Source organism: Gouania willdenowi, chromosome 5 (genome assembly GCF_900634775.1).
Source record: "Gouania willdenowi chromosome 5, fGouWil2.1, whole genome shotgun sequence".
NCBI classification, from domain to species: domain Eukaryota; kingdom Metazoa; phylum Chordata; class Actinopteri; order Blenniiformes; family Gobiesocidae; genus Gouania; species Gouania willdenowi.
Window position 1 is genome coordinate 13,404,201 of NC_041048.1, and position 16,934 is coordinate 13,421,134.

General features: G+C 36.5%; 2 protein-coding genes across 2 annotated transcripts in view; both read left to right on the forward strand.

Annotated features, from left to right (window-relative positions):
* The window catches only part of iars1 (isoleucyl-tRNA synthetase 1), a 53,457-nt gene that overhangs the window by 15,910 nt on the left and 20,613 nt on the right, over positions 1-16,934 (forward strand). The window contains exons 12-19 of the mRNA XM_028446707.1: positions 4,634-4,725; positions 6,332-6,430; positions 11,173-11,299; positions 12,008-12,081; positions 13,467-13,661; positions 13,747-13,833; positions 14,238-14,321; positions 15,337-15,481. Of these exons, the coding sequence (XP_028302508.1) occupies positions 4,634-4,725; positions 6,332-6,430; positions 11,173-11,299; positions 12,008-12,081; positions 13,467-13,661; positions 13,747-13,833; positions 14,238-14,321; positions 15,337-15,481 (903 nt within the window). The remainder of the gene's footprint in view (positions 1-4,633; positions 4,726-6,331; positions 6,431-11,172; positions 11,300-12,007; positions 12,082-13,466; positions 13,662-13,746; positions 13,834-14,237; positions 14,322-15,336; positions 15,482-16,934) is intronic.
* On the forward strand, positions 102-1,606 carry LOC114463266 (vimentin). The gene has a single exon (XM_028446708.1). It carries the CDS (start codon positions 175-177, stop codon positions 1,309-1,311), a length of 1,137 nt encoding a protein of 378 aa, XP_028302509.1. The 5' UTR covers positions 102-174; the 3' UTR covers positions 1,312-1,606.

Consider the following 16,934-nt stretch of genomic DNA (forward strand, 5'->3'; position numbering starts at 1 on the left):
CTCTTTTTGAATTGTGTTAAAACCTGGTGTTAGTTCAAGGCAGTGCGAGACATTCCTTGTTGCGGTATAAAAACCTCCCTGGCAATTGGGAGAGCCTTAGTTGTCAGCACAAGGAGCAAAGCAAGCAGCTGTTTTTTTTAAAGATTCAAAACAAATATATTACATTGGCTCAATATGAGGGCTTCATCATATACTCAAAAAAGCCTGCAAGTTAGCAGCTCTAGCGGGAGAGCAAGAATCCAGAGCCCATCGCCTTCACGATGCCGTGGGTCCTCATACGACAGCCGTGGACGTGCAGGTTATTCTGGAGCAGCCGTTGAATTGGGCACAGAGATTCACCAGCAACATGCTAACGAGAAAGAGGAGATGCAGGAGCTCAATGTTAAGTTTGCTGGATATATTGAAAAAGTTCAGGCCCTGGAGCAGAGGAACGCCGCTCTCCAAGCTGAGCTGGAAGCACTGAAGAGTCGAAACAAGGGCGGACCCACTGGCATCGGAGAGGAGTATGAGCTCAAGTTTAAAGAGTTACGGGAGCTCATCGAGGCCCTGACAAATGAAAAGGGGGCTGCTGATATTGAGCGAGGCTACATCGAAGAAGAGGTGGAAGTCTGGAGGCTAAAACTGGAAGAGGAGTTGGCACTAAAGGAAGAAGCCGAGATGATTTTGAGAGAATTTCGTCAGGATGTTGACAACGCCACCCTGCAGAAGGCCGAGCTGGAAAAACGAATAGAGCAGCTGGTGGCCGAGATCGAGTTTCTCAAAAAGTTGCATGACGAAGAGGTGGCTGACATCCTGAAGCAGATTGAAGACGCTAAGATTACAGCTGAAATGGACGGGGATCGTCCTGATCTGGCTGCTTATCTGCGCAGCATGCGAGCAGAGATCGAGTCGGTTGCTGCCCGTAATGTTCAAGAAGCAGAGAAGTGGTATAAGAACAAGTTTGACACCCTGAAAGAGCACGCTGGCAAACATGAGCAACAGATGAAGACGATGAAAGATGAGATCACAACCTTCCACAACCAGGTGACAGACCTGCAGAACCAAATTGATGGTCTGAGGGCCCAAAATGCCGCCCTGGAGCAGCAGCTGGAAGACATGGAGATATCTCACTATGACAAAGTGGGAAACCTGCAAAGTATTATTGCTCAGCTCGAGACCCAGCTCTGCGACACCAAACTAGAGATGACCAAATACCTTCAAGATTACCAGGAATTACTGCACATTAAGCTCAAGCTGGACGCTGAGATAGCAACCTACAGAAAGCTGTTGGAGGGGGAGGAACAAAGGCTTGGAATTGCCAAAGTTGCTTAAATAAATTAAAGGTTGAGAGCAATAGTAGATTAAGAAGGTTAGCAATAAAAATGATCTGCGGTGCTTAGAGTGGAAAAATAAGCTTTTTTTTTTTTAACTATTAAAACATTCATTTCTCCAGAATGTAGTGTTTTTATATTTGTTTTAAATTAAAAAAACCTTTGACATTCATGTCAGTACAAACAAGAGAACAGTGCTAGCCTTAATACTGCGTGAATCATGTCAAATGAAGCATCTTTGAATCTGTTCAAAGTTTTTATCTCACATCGAAAATAAAGATGTTTGTTTTTCTGGCTCCCGCTCGAAATTAAAAGCCAAGTTATCTAATGACATTATACAAACTTGTAAAATTCTCTTGTTTACTGTTCTTTGTAAAAGATGTAATACCTCGGCTTCCTCACTATATTAGTTATAGTTTGTCACATCTGACCCCATTTTCCTTTTACATACAGTTATTTGTTAGCAATTCTCAGATTTTCTTCGGACCCATTATGATTTTTTCATGGCTGTTGTTTCTCCATTTATTAGCCCAGTGTTTTGGCAGCTCTCGTTTTTCCTTGTTCTGTCCTTTCCCTGAGCTCCTGCAGTACACCTGCTAAATTTACCTTCCCTCTTTCCCTGCCAAACCGACCTCACTGTTATTCCTGTTACTTCCATTTGCAACAGTTTCACAGTTTTTTTTTTTTTTTTTTCATCACTGCCATTTTTAGTTTGGAGGTTTGTTTAACACTGCTTTCAGAATGACACTGAACGCAACCAAATAACAATGCATTGTAATTGTTTTAAGGCTAGTACTTACAGCTATTTTAGTTTGTTAGGGCTTTTGACAACTACATTACTGTTGGGTGGCTGTAATAAATAACAAGAGCGCATGCAAATCAATGATGTGGTTTGTATTTTTTATTTTTTTAAACATTTCTTGTTTTCCACATTGCTTGTAGAAATCCAAAGTTTCCTTTAGATATGACCTGTTGTCTTTATCTTCTTCCTAAAGAAAAAACATCAGATTGACACTGAAATGTTAACATGCTAAAAAACATTACAACAGTACCATAAAAAGTATTAGATTTGTACTTGTTCCTCTAGATTAGGGGTCACTAATTTTTCTGAGACCACAATCTCCTTCAAAGTTGCTGAATAGTCCAAAGGGTTACCAGTTGGAAAAGCATTTCTTAAACACTTAGATTTCACTGTTTCACTTTAAAATTTGATGGTAGTTAATGAAGGAAAACTAGCAGTTACTTAGAGTTTTACCAAAATTTAAAAGTGCATTGTGACTCATTATGAACATGTGGCAGCATGACTTTGTTAACTAACACTATTGTTTTCACGCTAGAAAAAAAATATATATATAATAATAAAATATCATAGGATAGTCCCTTTAGATTATGGGCGTGTGCTCTTTCGCAGTTGTTCCCAAACTTTTTGTGCCCAAGGCGGCACACCAAAGGACAAGTAAAAATCTGAAGGCATAACTATTGCGCAAAATAGCCTTTATAACTTGTTATCACTCATATCATGTACAATATCTGTAAATGTGCATAATTATTTACTAATGCCAAATAAAATGTGACAAAGACAACTATATTACTCATGAAAGAGTTATTAACGATATTTCAAAAATAAATTTAGGTATAGAGTAAATTAAAAAAAATGTTTTTGTGCAGTTGTATATTGTAATAAATAAATCGTTGTCACAAAATTCCATGGCACACCCGGACTTGCCAGTGTGCCACGACTGACTGTTTGAGAACCACTGCTCTGTCGGGTGTATTTGTGGGAGAATGCTGCATAGAGCAGTCAGGAAAACTAGTAGCGGTTAGTGAATCCCTCTTTTTGTATCATATTCTGATAGTCATTGTATTGCATTTCAGAGTGTACATTCACTATTCCCATCTACATCTGTTTTTGTGCTTCCACCACTACATTTCTATTTTCAGGATATAGGAATTACAATATTGCTTCTATCAATATATTTATATTATATAGCTTATTTTGTATTAAAATACTAGTTTTAGGAGTCACTGCTTTCACTCCTCAGAACAGCATGAAAAGCACAGTTAGATGGATTACTGAGTGCGTCCCAACCCAGACCTTCCTCTAAACAAGCCACAATACAAAACTCACTCACACGTGCTGTCCCTTAGAAGAGAAAAGGCCAAAAGTGGAACATATTGTGCCGCTGTTTGTTAATAAATGTGCCTGTGTGGCATTTTGCGTCAGCAAATTTATCCCAGAATGGTCTCTCTGGTAAGACTTCAGTTGAATTAAAATATTGAGATTTATATCGTATATCGCCGTTTTGAGAAAAAATATCTAGAAATAAGTTTTGGTCCATATACGCCATAGCACTGAGGGCGTTTAGAACCCAAGCAGCACCAGCTTCAACTCGAAGAGACGATTAAAATTCCCCATATGCCTCCTGACTATGATCAAGAGGCTGACGCGCAGGAAAATAAAAAAAAAAAATTGCCAGATTGTAAACACCTAAAATGAATTGGCATTAATTATCAAAATCCTGAAATTAACATTAGGACATGCAACACATTGCCAGGCCGACTTATTTGTAATTTGTTTTTTTTTTTTTTCTACAGGAAATTGTAAATTTCAGGGAAAGCAACCTAAATTCCAGTGGGAATTATTTTCGGGACATTATGATAATCAAGCTTGCATTCATGCGTTTGCCTGTTAGATTAGTCTCAGTAAGATCAAACATGGGGGCACACGGCAAATATCTTACATGGAGACAGATAGAACTATCTGGCTGCAAATGTTTACTCATACTTCATTTTTGAAGATTGCTATGCCATACACAATATTAACTCATCAAACATAGGAACAACATCAACAAATTGATTAGTCAACAACGAGGTGCTAAAATAAAGAAACCAATGTAAAAACCAGGTGACAAAACTAATAAACAAGCCAACAAGCACAAACGTGACAGCCCACACAAGATGCCGTGTAAGTAAGAGCCGCCATGTTGGTCTAATACCTTCTGTTAGTCCATTCTTTGCTGTAGGCCGTATAGCAGATGCCTACTGTATACCAACAAAAGTCTAGAATAAGACTGTTTAGACACTTTAATAAAAGCAAATTTTCCTGGTGTGGATCTCACTTTAAAGAAAAAAAAAAACCCTGGCTTTGGAATTTTAACAGTTACACAGATCTGTGACCACAGAGACGACAACACTGCAATGCAGACAATACTAAACCATGAAAACCAATGAAAGCTTAGGTTTTATAAAGTTGTAATGTCACAGGCAGACTTGCTCCCATGGGCTACTGTAATTTTTTGTACATGTTTTTTTTTTCCTTTTAGGATGCTGACAAAAATATCATCAAGTGGCTGAAGGAGAATGGTCGCCTAGTCATTTCCAGCACTTGCAAACACAATTACCCATTCTGTTGGAGGTGAGACTTATAAAGTGTGACTGCACGTGCACTTGTGCGCGTGTGTGTGCGTGTGTGTGGTGTTGATCACGCTGCACTCATTGCAATGGAAATAGGTTTATTCGTGCATCAAGTTTGTTTGCTATGCTTGACACACCATATCAAAACAGGAGTGATGAATTTTGAAGTGGAAGTGGGAATTTTTCATAATAAGGACCCAGAATTATTTTTTTTTTTTTTTTACCCCTCCTCAAAATTGTCTGAAGGTCTGCAGGTTTGTTGACTACATATTTCAAAGGCTATTTTAATCATCATCATCATCTTTTCTCATTCTATTTTTAGATTTTTTTGGTCAAAATCTTAAGCCTAAAATATCTCTGAATCCTTGTTTTAATGTTATAAAGTCCTTTTAGGTAGAGCACTTCTGCTGAACAGGGGACTTATTTAACCTAAAAAAAAAAAAACTCAACTCTTGAAAAAGCCCTTTTAGAACACGCAGACCTTCTTTGTGCCCCTTGATTCATTGTAGAACGTCTTTATAGTGCAGACATTTTACTACCTCAATGCCAGTGTGGTGACAAATTCACTGAGTAGCTGCAGACTTTCCTGGCTGCAATGAATCAAAATGGTAAAAATAGAACATTATCTTTGGTTCAATATACAGTATATTCTTGGAATACACAATTGATCTTGAACTTGGCTGTGTTTTTCTTGTAATTTGGATTCTTCTTTTCTCTGGCTGAGTGAGAATCCTGTTTCAGTTCTTAAAATGGTGAAAATTGAGAAACGCATTTGCTTGGTTTGTAGAATCTGTTTCAAACCCGGTTTGAAATTGTGGTCTATTACCACTCACTCCTTCCCTCTGTCCACAGCCACCACCATTATAGCTAAGCTTCACACTTGTCACCAGACTGGCTTGATTACGCAACATAATAAGCACAATATGTTCTACTACAACTTCACATCTCACTCTCACTGTAAAATAATTTATTCTTCCCCACCTTTCTATTTCCTGACTTGAGTCTCTCCTCCCTGCCCCCCTCCCCCTCCACCTAGGTGTAACACTGCTCTCTCTTTTTATATCCTCCCTATAATAAAAAATGTTTCTTATCCTTCCTTAGGGAGGGCTGGTGATGGTCACAATTAAGCAATAAAATAAATTAATTTAGTTCAACAATTTAACTTTTCTCTTGAATTGCATACAAAATAAAATGGGATTTATTGATGAATAAAGCAAGGACACTAAACAGCCCAAAGACAACATTTACTATACAAACAAAAGCATAAAAGCTTTATTTGGACATTATTATCATCAATAATGTATTTGTGTAATATGCTGCAATGTCGCAGGGTGGAGATTGTTGAGGAACAATCTATCTGCAAGTCATTTTCTTACTACTAGTCAGTGTAGTTTTGCTCCAAATGTCTTGGTTTTGAATGTTTGGTTTTTTAATGTAGTAGTTTTTCTTCATGGGCTAAGCTAAACAGTTTTTGATGTGCACCAGTAGCATACAATAATTTTGTTTTTAGTTTTTGCATCTAATGTCTGCTCGTGAGACAGCAATTTCTGTTTTGTTGTTTGTTTCTTTTGCTTAACACCTTTGTACAATGATTTTTGTATCTTCAGGTCTGACACACCCTTGATTTATAAAGCTGTTCCAAGCTGGTTTGTGCGGGTGGAGCATATGGTGGAGAAACTCCTCGACAACAATGGCAAATGTTACTGGTAAGTGAAAACAGCTCATGTTCATATTGCTTGAGTTCTGGTAAACGGTGCCTTTGAACACTTTGCCCTGACAATATTAATTTGAGACACACGTTTGCATGAGGCTTTAAGTTAGCAGAAAATAGGCATCACCATGATGGCTATGCTAAGTAGTATTTCCCATGGTGCTCCCAGTGCTCTTTACCAAGCCACAGTAGCTGCCTCCAGTAATGGGACTGTCAAACTGAGATGAATGACTAGCCAGTAGGAAGGTGAAGATACACGCACGCACGCACGCACGCACATACACACACGTAATCCTCTGAATGAGTTCCTAACGCTGTTCCAAAGGCCACCATTCCTAAGGATTACAAGTGTTTTATAATACAAGGCTCTGCTTTATTTGGACATGTTGCTAAAACATATCCAATCCAGTTAAATTGCAAATATTTACGTCTCGCTATTGTACCTTTAGGGAACAACATCATGCTTTTCATTCCCATTTTGGAAAATTCTGTTGCACCACTTGTACCTGTCGGATCTCTTTTAGGTGTTGTGGCTCCACTTTTTTTAATTATTGCATGTTGGGGATAATTAAGTTGACTCATGACCATTTGTTTAACCTTGTAGCATGTTAAAGAATAAAGTGCTGACCAGGGTTGGGGTCAATTACATTTTTCAGTTCCAATTACGTTTTCAATTACCCATGCTCAATTACAATTCAATTATGATTACAGTGACCAGCATTTTTTCAGATTACAATTAAATTACAATTATTTTTTTTTCCTCAGAAAATCTATTACAATTTAGTTCTCAATTACTAAAGTTCAATTCCAATTAATCACCATTACTGAGCCTGAAAAAAATAACCTCATAAAAGTTAAGCTTTCTCTTGTGTTAGCTTCCTGTTAGCATCTCTTTTGATAACAAGTTCTAAATCAGCTGTAAAATACACTAAAAACAAATATCTATCATTTAATTACTTTCCGATGTATTGGTTTCCTTGTTTGGCTTCCTAATCAATACAAATAGAGGTTTTAATATTTTTGTCCGTAAACCCCTAGATTTAATTTTTTTTTTAAATGCTAAAATGTGGGAAAGCTTGATATCAAACATATTTTAATAATTGTTAACTAAATGTGTAGAACTGTACATAGAACTGTAACATGGTTCCCCAGTTTAGCGTTTAATTATAATTGACAATTATAAAATTGTCATGACAATTATCAAAACTTAACTACAATTGAATTATGACAGCAACAGATTTTAAATTTCAATTATACCATAATTGTAATTAGCTATCAATTATGCTATTACAATTGTGATTGACCCCAAACCTGGTGCTTACGCTGTGGTATAAGGTTTTGCAACAAATACATTGGGGAAAAAAAAAAAAAAAAAAAAAACTTTCTGTGCTCAGTTTTGTAATTAAGATTGAAATTTCAAACACATAATCTCTATCAGAACTGAATATATGTCATATAAAGCAATGCCAAGATATTCATCACCCTTAAAAATAATGCTGTTTGGGTTTGATGGTGTTTTTTTAAAATAGAAATTGGTTTGTTTCAATGTGTGTCACCCATTGACACAAAACTGCATCTTTTGTAAAAATGGGTACGACATTTTTCAGTGAATCTCAATGGTTTTGTTGTTATGCACTTCATGTAATTATTATACACAATTATTCTATTTCTGGAGTAAATGTTTTTGTCAAGTTTTTTGTTATTTTATTAGAGTCTTGTTGTGAAATTTCTGAGTTATGGAATGACCTGATTAGGACGGGAATGCAATGTATTGCAGGGTAAGCAATTTAACTTGAGTTCAAAAGAAGTTCAATGTATCTGCTTCTCTGCATGGGAAAGAGAATGTATAGAACTCAGACCCTTTTCAGTCATGACTTTTATGTTGAAGGTTTAAAAAAAAAAACCATGTAGACCTCTCGGTTAAAAAGGAGGTGGAACAAACGCAAGCAGCTGAAATCGCAGCACTTTGCTAATTTTAGATTGAATTTGACTCGTGCACTTTTCTTGACTCTTCCAAAGCAGAACAGCTACCATCACATCGTTTTGCTACAGCTTTGATTTGAGCCTGAATATAATAAGATGCTAAACTCCAAGTCGGTCTTACTAGAGGATTAGCTCCTTGCATGGTCTGTTCTAATTGGTGTGAGAAAGTGAGTTTGAATGAATGCGGTGCTTTGAAACACAAGACACACAAAAGGTGGGAAAAAGCACCTTAGGCAAGTAAATTTACCATATGTGTCAGTGTCAGATTTTTATTATTATATTTTTTATACTTGTTACTTATTACTTATATATATTTATATATATATATCTATATATGTACTTTAATTCAAATAAAGTCTGACCAGAAAGACAATTCAGGGTTAAATTGGCTGATACAAAATGCCACACAGTCACATCTATTAAAGCAAAACTAATTAACTTGTGTTAACCACTCCCCCTAAAGGTCCCTTTCTCACTGTAGTCCCGCTACAGTGAGACAGGCAGTGGGAGGTTTCCTAAATGTACCGGGGCAAAATTGAAGCGGGTACCTTCTAGAATAAGCCGACATTCTGAGTGAACTCATCCTTTAGAAACTCTGTAAGTTATTCATTTATACCGTAAAAGCGACGCTGTTAATCATAAGTCAGCCAGTTCTGCTTTAACAAACAGCTGCACAATATGTGCCACTTTTGGCTTTTCCTCCTATAAGGGACAGAATGTGTGATTGAGTTCTGTATTGTGGCTTGTTTAGTGTTAGTAAAACACAATCAGTAATCCATCGAACTGTGCTTTTCATGCTGTTCTGAGAAGTAGAGAAAGCAGCGACTCCTAAAACAGGTATTTTGATACAAAATAAGCTATAGAAATAAATATTGTATATCGATATAGGTGATATTATTATTTTCTATATTGCCAAAATAAAAAACTCAATATTTCTTGAATCTCGATATATCGCCCAGCTCTAGTCCCTGAACTGTTGACCTAAATCATAGTTTTCATTTTATAGCCACACAGCAAGATCAGATTAACAATAAGTTGCGCTCCCTAGCTAAGTGTAATCAAATGTAGCCAAGGGAAAGAAATGTAAGCACAAAAGCAGAAATGACAAAATACATTTTCCAAAATTCCAAAACTTTTTTCCACTTTGCAGCTTGGTACCAAATGGTCCACAGCTCGTGTTTGGGAGAACTAATCTAATACATGCATAATAAATAATTATTGAATATAAATGTTAATATGATGCATTTCTCCTTCCCATTCCCAATCACAATACTATTAGTTGATGTCCTTGTGAGTGGAAACTGAACCTTGCTGCTTCTCTTTCCATATCAATTATGTTGGATTCTTATGTTTTTGTATGAATGAATGTATGGCTGCATGTATGAAGAGCTTCACTGAAGGTTGGACATTTGTCACATACAAGTGAAGTCCATTTTACTACTACTCTGCAGTAATTTAATACATTCAGTTGTGGGTGTGATGTGTATGTTGTGAGCAGCTACTTGACACTTAAATGTTGATTTCATAACTGCATTTACACTGCCTTAATGCATCGGTTATGAAGCTTGGTTTGAGTTTAATAAGAGAAAGCATAATTTTGCTTTCAGAACAAAAGGAAGATTATAATTAGGCTTATCTGATTTGATGGGACAGTCACTGCTTGGGTAAATATGTTATCCTTATAAAACAGCTGCTCCTTTGGCCTTTCTTTCTTTCTTTCTTTCTTTCTTTCTTTCTTTCTTTCTTTCTTTCTTTCTTTCTTTCTTTCTTCAGTCAGTGTCACTTATAAACCTAAACATCTGTGGTTTTCTCTTCCACCTTAAGGCATTAATGTTGTCTGTGACTTACAACAGGATGTTATAAATAAAAACCTGTTTTTTCTGGTATTTACATACAACTTAAAATTCTCTATTTAGCATGAACTGGGGGGATATGGGGGTTAGTGTGAGAGATTGGTGGAGAGTGCAGAAAATAATTTAATTTGATTTATTAGAGGCCTTGATGGAAATGCCTTCTACAAATGAGAATTGATGAACTCTTTGCTTAGCGTATAGATCACATCAGTTAATACCCCCCACCCCCCACTCCTTTTTTTGCACTATTTTGCAATTTGGCTAGGCACAGGCAATTTAAGGCGACTAAAAGTTAGACACAATAGAGATTTTGTGATAATGAATTAAAGCAAGATGTTGTCCATGGCAAAAAAAAAAACTAGAATTGAGCAGAAAAAGCAGTTTCTCATGAAGAAAAACCATTAAGATTTAGAAAGAAACTTTGCTCAAAATTGCTTTCTTTTAAGAAAATAGGGAAAGTATTGAGTTTGCTAGAGTAGTTTTACTGTGCTGTATTGTACTAAAAAGCCCCTAAGAGAACTTTTGTTGCTGTTACCTTATTTTATTTTGTCAATTGAACAGTTTAAATATGTTTATTTAATTTTTTTTTAGAACTTTATTTTTCTCTTTTTAGTAATAAACATGATAAAACACATTAGAGAACCTTCCTTGACAGCAAGACAGCATATACAGTACGTGAAAAAAATAACAAGGAAGAATATGTTGGGTCCCAGAAAACTGAACAAAGCAGACAAATAAATAGATAAATAAATGGTGCAATTAGGCAGTGTGTAGGTGTCCCTTCAGGTACACAGATAACCATCCTAAATATGTTTAATAGGAATAATTTAGAAATTATCTTTTTTTTTTCTTCAAAATTGTATCTTAGAGTTATAAAATGATTTGAACTGTTTTTCTACAGGGTGCCTGAGTTTGTGCGCGAGAAGCGTTTTGGCAACTGGCTGCGAGATGCACGAGACTGGGCTATCTCTAGGAACCGTTACTGGGGCACACCCCTCCCCCTGTGGGTCAGCGATGACTATGAAGAGGTAAAAAAAAAACTTTCAAGCTGCTTTTTTTATATATATATAGACAGTCTCCCGTTGTTCTGTCCGTATGGAGAATTGTGTGATAAACAAAAACAGTTCTTTTACTCAGCTCATAGTTGTGTACACAGTGCTCGCATCTTAAAAAGTTCACTCTTATTTACTTTTGAAATGAGGTGTTTAAGACATCAATGAATTGAGGGTTTTCAAAGGGAACTTTTTATCTCGCCACAAAACAGAAATGCCCAGCCTAATGTAATTTAGCTGCGTAAATAAGCTTAACTTATGAATAATTAATGAATGTAAATGAAGGAAATATGCACCAACTTTAAATGTCTTTCTTCCTTTTTGGTTCAGGCAACTTTAAAGGCTTTTTGACAATTAGCTGTTTGGGTTGAGGGTAAGAAAACACAGAAAATCATAAAAAAAGAGGACATCATACATTAAAGAAGCAGCTAAAATTCAGAAAGGAACAACGGGAAAAGAAAAGCAAGATGGTGGGATACAAGCTAATAAATGAGTGAAATAAAAGTTTTGGCAGTGGGTTTGTCAGAATTACTAGTGTTTGAGATAAAAATAAAAAAGGGTGTTATTGTGACTATTTGCACTATATTGCTCAAAGTATTTGGACACCCTGGTGTCTATTTACTTCTGACAATATGTTTCTGTCTGACTAATGTGTGCACATTTTGGCTTGCTCGTGATCAACAGGTGGTATGTGTTGGGTCCATGGCAGAGCTGGAGGAGCTGAGTGGAGTTAAAGTAACGGATCTTCATCGGGAAAGGTGAGTCACTTATCTTGATCTCCATGATGGCAGCTACCTACCATACTTGTAAACCACCAGTAAACAGTAGCCAGTAAAAGCTGCACGGGATTGGTCAATACAGCAGAGGGGAGGAGCTACACACACAGCGTTGCGAACAGAAGCCAGAAGGGAGGGAAAGACGAGAGCGTTGGGGAGTTGTCGCTTTACAGAAGTAAAAGAATAGTTTGGTCACATTTTAATGTGTTAAAGAAATTCAACTGTAGTCTTTTATATTCAAGTCTGAAAGAATAGATTGCATACATGTAATGCAATGGCTAGAAGAATGTTGGTGAAATGGAACCAACGGTCAGTACTAGGGATGTAACGATTCACTCAACTCCCGATACGATTTGATTTACGATACTGGGTTCACGATACGATTCTCTCACGATTTATTTTACAAAATGGGACTGTATATAAATGACTGAAAAATATTCCTTTGTTTTTTTGGCGAAAATACTATACTATTTTTCATTGTCAAAAGAATCCCTTGGTAAACTATTCAAAACAATGCAATTTAACTAAAAATAAATCTTGAATGAAATAAATAAAGGAATACAAATGAAGAAGAAGCTTATTATTTAAATTCTGGTTCTATAGTAAACAATACAAAACTGCATAATAGTTCTTTTTCTTTTTAAAAGTGCAACTGAAAATGTATTTTGTGCCTTAACAATTGGACTTAAAAAAAACAGTAATTTTACTGTATTTAGGTCAGATATTTGTTTAGACCAGCAGAGGGCGGTGGTAACCCAGTGGTCGGTTGGCATGCAGATATTTTGCAGTGAAGAAGAGATGCTATGCTAGCAGACAGAGCTAATAGAAAAACGTGACTTTTACAGATATTCACGTAATATTACAGATATTCTTTCGGTGCTAAAGGGGTAAGGAATCATTTATGAATATATTTAAGAGTAGAAGATGGCCAGAAAGAAAGTATTAGCAGATTTTGCTCGCCGCCAACACTTCTTGGTAGCTGGTTAAAAAAAGTACTGCGACTCAATTTTCACAGCATCGATGTGAATCGTCATACATATGAATCGATTTTTAACTGCCTTACGATTAATCGTTACATCCCTAGTCAGTACTGTAATGATTATGTTGCAGAATATTCTACAGGGCACAAACATTTATGTTGTAAAACCTTATGTTCTTATGTTTTTCTTGTGATATCAGCCATAACTAGAGCTTTGTATGTGTTGGCACAATGGAAGACACACAATTCTTATTGGCCTGTGAATCTCAGTGTCTATTGTGTCTCACTGCCATAGAATTCCCCTGAAATCTAAGATGGACCAAATCATCCTGTTATTTCTTCATTCTCTTCTAACAGCTGCATTTTATTTTTTATTTTTGTGCCTCAGCATTGACCATGTGACAATCCCTTCGCGTTGTGGCAAGGGTGTCCTGCGGAGAGTCACTGAGGTGTTTGACTGCTGGTTTGAGAGTGGCAGCATGCCGTACGCCCAGGTCCACTACCCCTTTGAAAACAGGAAGGAGTTTGAAGACTCTTTCCCAGCAGACTTCATAGCTGAGGGCATTGACCAGACCAGAGGATGGTAACAATGCACATTAAAGACTGTCTCTCTCTCTCTACATATATATATATATATATATATGATTTTATTTTGTATCCCCTGCTAGGTTCTACACGCTGTTGGTGCTCTCCACAGCTCTTTTTGGAAAACCACCTTTCAAGAATGTTATTGTTAATGGGCTGGTGCTTGCAAGGTACGTTCACTGACCTAAATAAAATTTGATGGTTTGCGTGTCAGTAGAAATTGGTTTTGTCTAGACTCGAAATATTTATCATTCTGTAGAAAATGTTAATTATTTTGAAACTACTTCTGTAGTTTATATATCACGTCAGTTTTCCCAATTAGCCATAATCACAAAACTGGACAGTTATTATAGCTTTTTTTATACACACTGTTACAGCATAATTTATACTGTAACATGCAGCCCTCTACAGCAGAGCTACTTGTCCTCAGCCCTGAGGTCTAAGTGCAGCTTTCTTCTCACAGACCTACTGACCTGGAAAGACTGGACTAATTTTAATATATAGTAGATTGTTTCCAACATGCAAGTTAGGGCATGCATGGGTGTTAATGATTTGGCTTGTCTCTTTCACGCAGCGATGGACAGAAGATGAGCAAGCGTAAGAAGAACTACCCGGATCCGTCATTGATCGTGCAGCAGTATGGAGCTGATGCCCTCAGGTCAGATTTGTGCTTCAATAGGAGCAAGTGTGTGTGTTTCTGAAGCATCAATGCTTGTTTCATGATTTACTTTACCTTGTGATATCAATCATAGTCTTTAAATCTTAAACACTATTTACATTAAACTAGGACAAGCACTACTCCTGTTTACATGATGTACAGATGCATGTCTTTTATACATTCACGACTGGCCTTGAGCTGTAGGAGAGCAAAAGCCATATGGTCTATCAATAAACCATTATGTAGTTGCACCATATGCTGACATAGACACTCATGAAGAATGAGCTGCTCACACTTCTTTTCTTTTATTTTCACCTACTTTTGTCTGACCTACAGATTTTGTGTTTATTGCAGAATTTATTCAATTATTGAATAGTTATATTTTTGACTTCAATGGTTGTCTATTGTGCTCCTTAGCTTAACCCGCAACACTGCTGTTAATAAACGATTCATGGCATGTTGTAGAATCTTCACAGCAACTTTTTTTTTTTTTTTCAATATTTGATGACCTTAGTTAGCCATTTGTCACGTGACTTATCCGTCTCGGCTCCGAACCCTATTCCTGAATTATGAGCTAAGACAGGGACAAGAATGTTTTAGCATACTACTGCTTATTTAACCACAGTCTAGTGTAATGTTTATACACTCCTCTGTCTCTTACATCAGCGGTGACTTGGGATATGTCAAGATTAACAAGCACATGGTGACCTTGTTACTTGGTGCACAAGGTTGTTCAAAACAACACGTTTACAGTTCAGGGTTTTTTCCCATTTTTATCTGCATGTTTGATGCTTTTCTCCCAAAAACTGCTCTGAGTAATAAAAAAAAAGTAATTAAATGAAAATCCCGCTTTTACATTCTTTTGCATTCTTAGCATTATATTTGTGTTTTTGTCTATGGAGGAGACATTTTCACTGCTCTTGTTTTTGCATTTGCTATAAACAAAAAAAAAATAAAAAAGTCTTCATATGACCACCCGCCTAACAAACTGCACACATTTTCATATTTTTTGTAGGCTCTACCTCATCAACTCTCCCGTTGTAAGAGCAGAGAACCTGCGTTTTAAAGAGGAAGGTGTACGGGACATGTTAAAGGACGTCTTCTTGCCGTGGTACAATGCCTATCGCTTCCTGATACAGAATGTACAACGGCTACAAAAGGTTTGTGGTTAGAGAACTAAGAATGTTGGAAGTCATACATTGTTTCCTGATTCACTCTCCCTACCCTAAACTGTCATTTTGTATGTAGTTTCAAAAAGAAATACCATGTTGTAGTTTAGTACTCAAACTTTTTGTGCAGCTGCTATATCCTGTACAGGCTTATGGGTGAGACAGAAATGCTAAACACTACACAACCATGCTGCCTCAGTTCACTACAGTAATACTAAAAAAACACAAGTATTTCATCCTTTGTGGACATATGCAGCTAGAATATCTCTACTACAACATATTTTACACTTAAATGATATGATTACTCTTTTGATATGAATTAAATCATAATGGAAAGCCAGCAAAAGAATGACGTGATTGCACTCTATTGCACCATTTCCTTTTGAACACTGTCTAACAAACAATAATGAGAATTTTTATCTTGGAAGGTGGCAAAACAGTTTCTTGAATTATTATTCACACTTTGTTTTCTGCCCGCCAACCTGTGGGACAGCAACAGCAGTTCAGACCAGCAGAGGTAGAGCTGTCACAAGCTGCATAGTTACCAGAATATTGCCAGTGATAAATGGAAAATTATGCACATATTTCCACAAATTACTTTTGTCAGTTTGCGCAGTAGTTGGTTGCAATATGCTTGGTGCCTATGAATCAATAACGGTAAAATAATTTACAGCTGGGTAATGGCAATACATGAATAAATGTACCGCAGACAAAAGTTTGTATATGACACTGAAAATTAAGGTGTTGCTGCAACAACTAAGCTGAATTCTCATTTTTGTCCTCAGTTGCTCTCCTTTAAAGATAACTTCAACCACTTTATGATTGTTCAGATATTCACACTTTTTCTGTAATATAATAAAAAATCTAATTATGATGCCAAATCTGTTGTGTTGTAAACTACGATGATATGATACTACAGTAATCTGTGTACCCTTTGTTTTTTGGTTATTCCGTTTTAAAACCAGATCAAAATAACAAATAAACAGTGTGGTTATTTTGTTTTACTGAGTTAAAACCAAAACAGAAATACAGAAATATCAAAAACCAGACAAGCAGCCTTTTTTTGTTTTAAAATTCTTGTTCTGTTTGTAAGGTATTTGTATATTTACGGGGAAATTAGAACGAGAGCACAGGGAAGTTGATCACAAGAAATGAGGAGCACCAGTAGATTCATTTCACCCCCTCTGGTGCCTTTAATCAAATTTTTTTGTTTTGATTTATTTATGTATTAATAACATTTCAATTCACCAGTTCATCAGTAATATGACTTGTTGTGCATTGCTCCTTTTTTGTCCGAGAGTTTTGTCTGTGGGTCTCCTCTTTGTGGTGAGATTAAAACATGGAGCTCTCGTCCTAGTTTTCTCCAAATATCACACAAACGGAGCAAGATTTAATTTTGAAACAGAAAAACGCTGCTTGTCTGGTTTTCGAATTTTCTGTAATT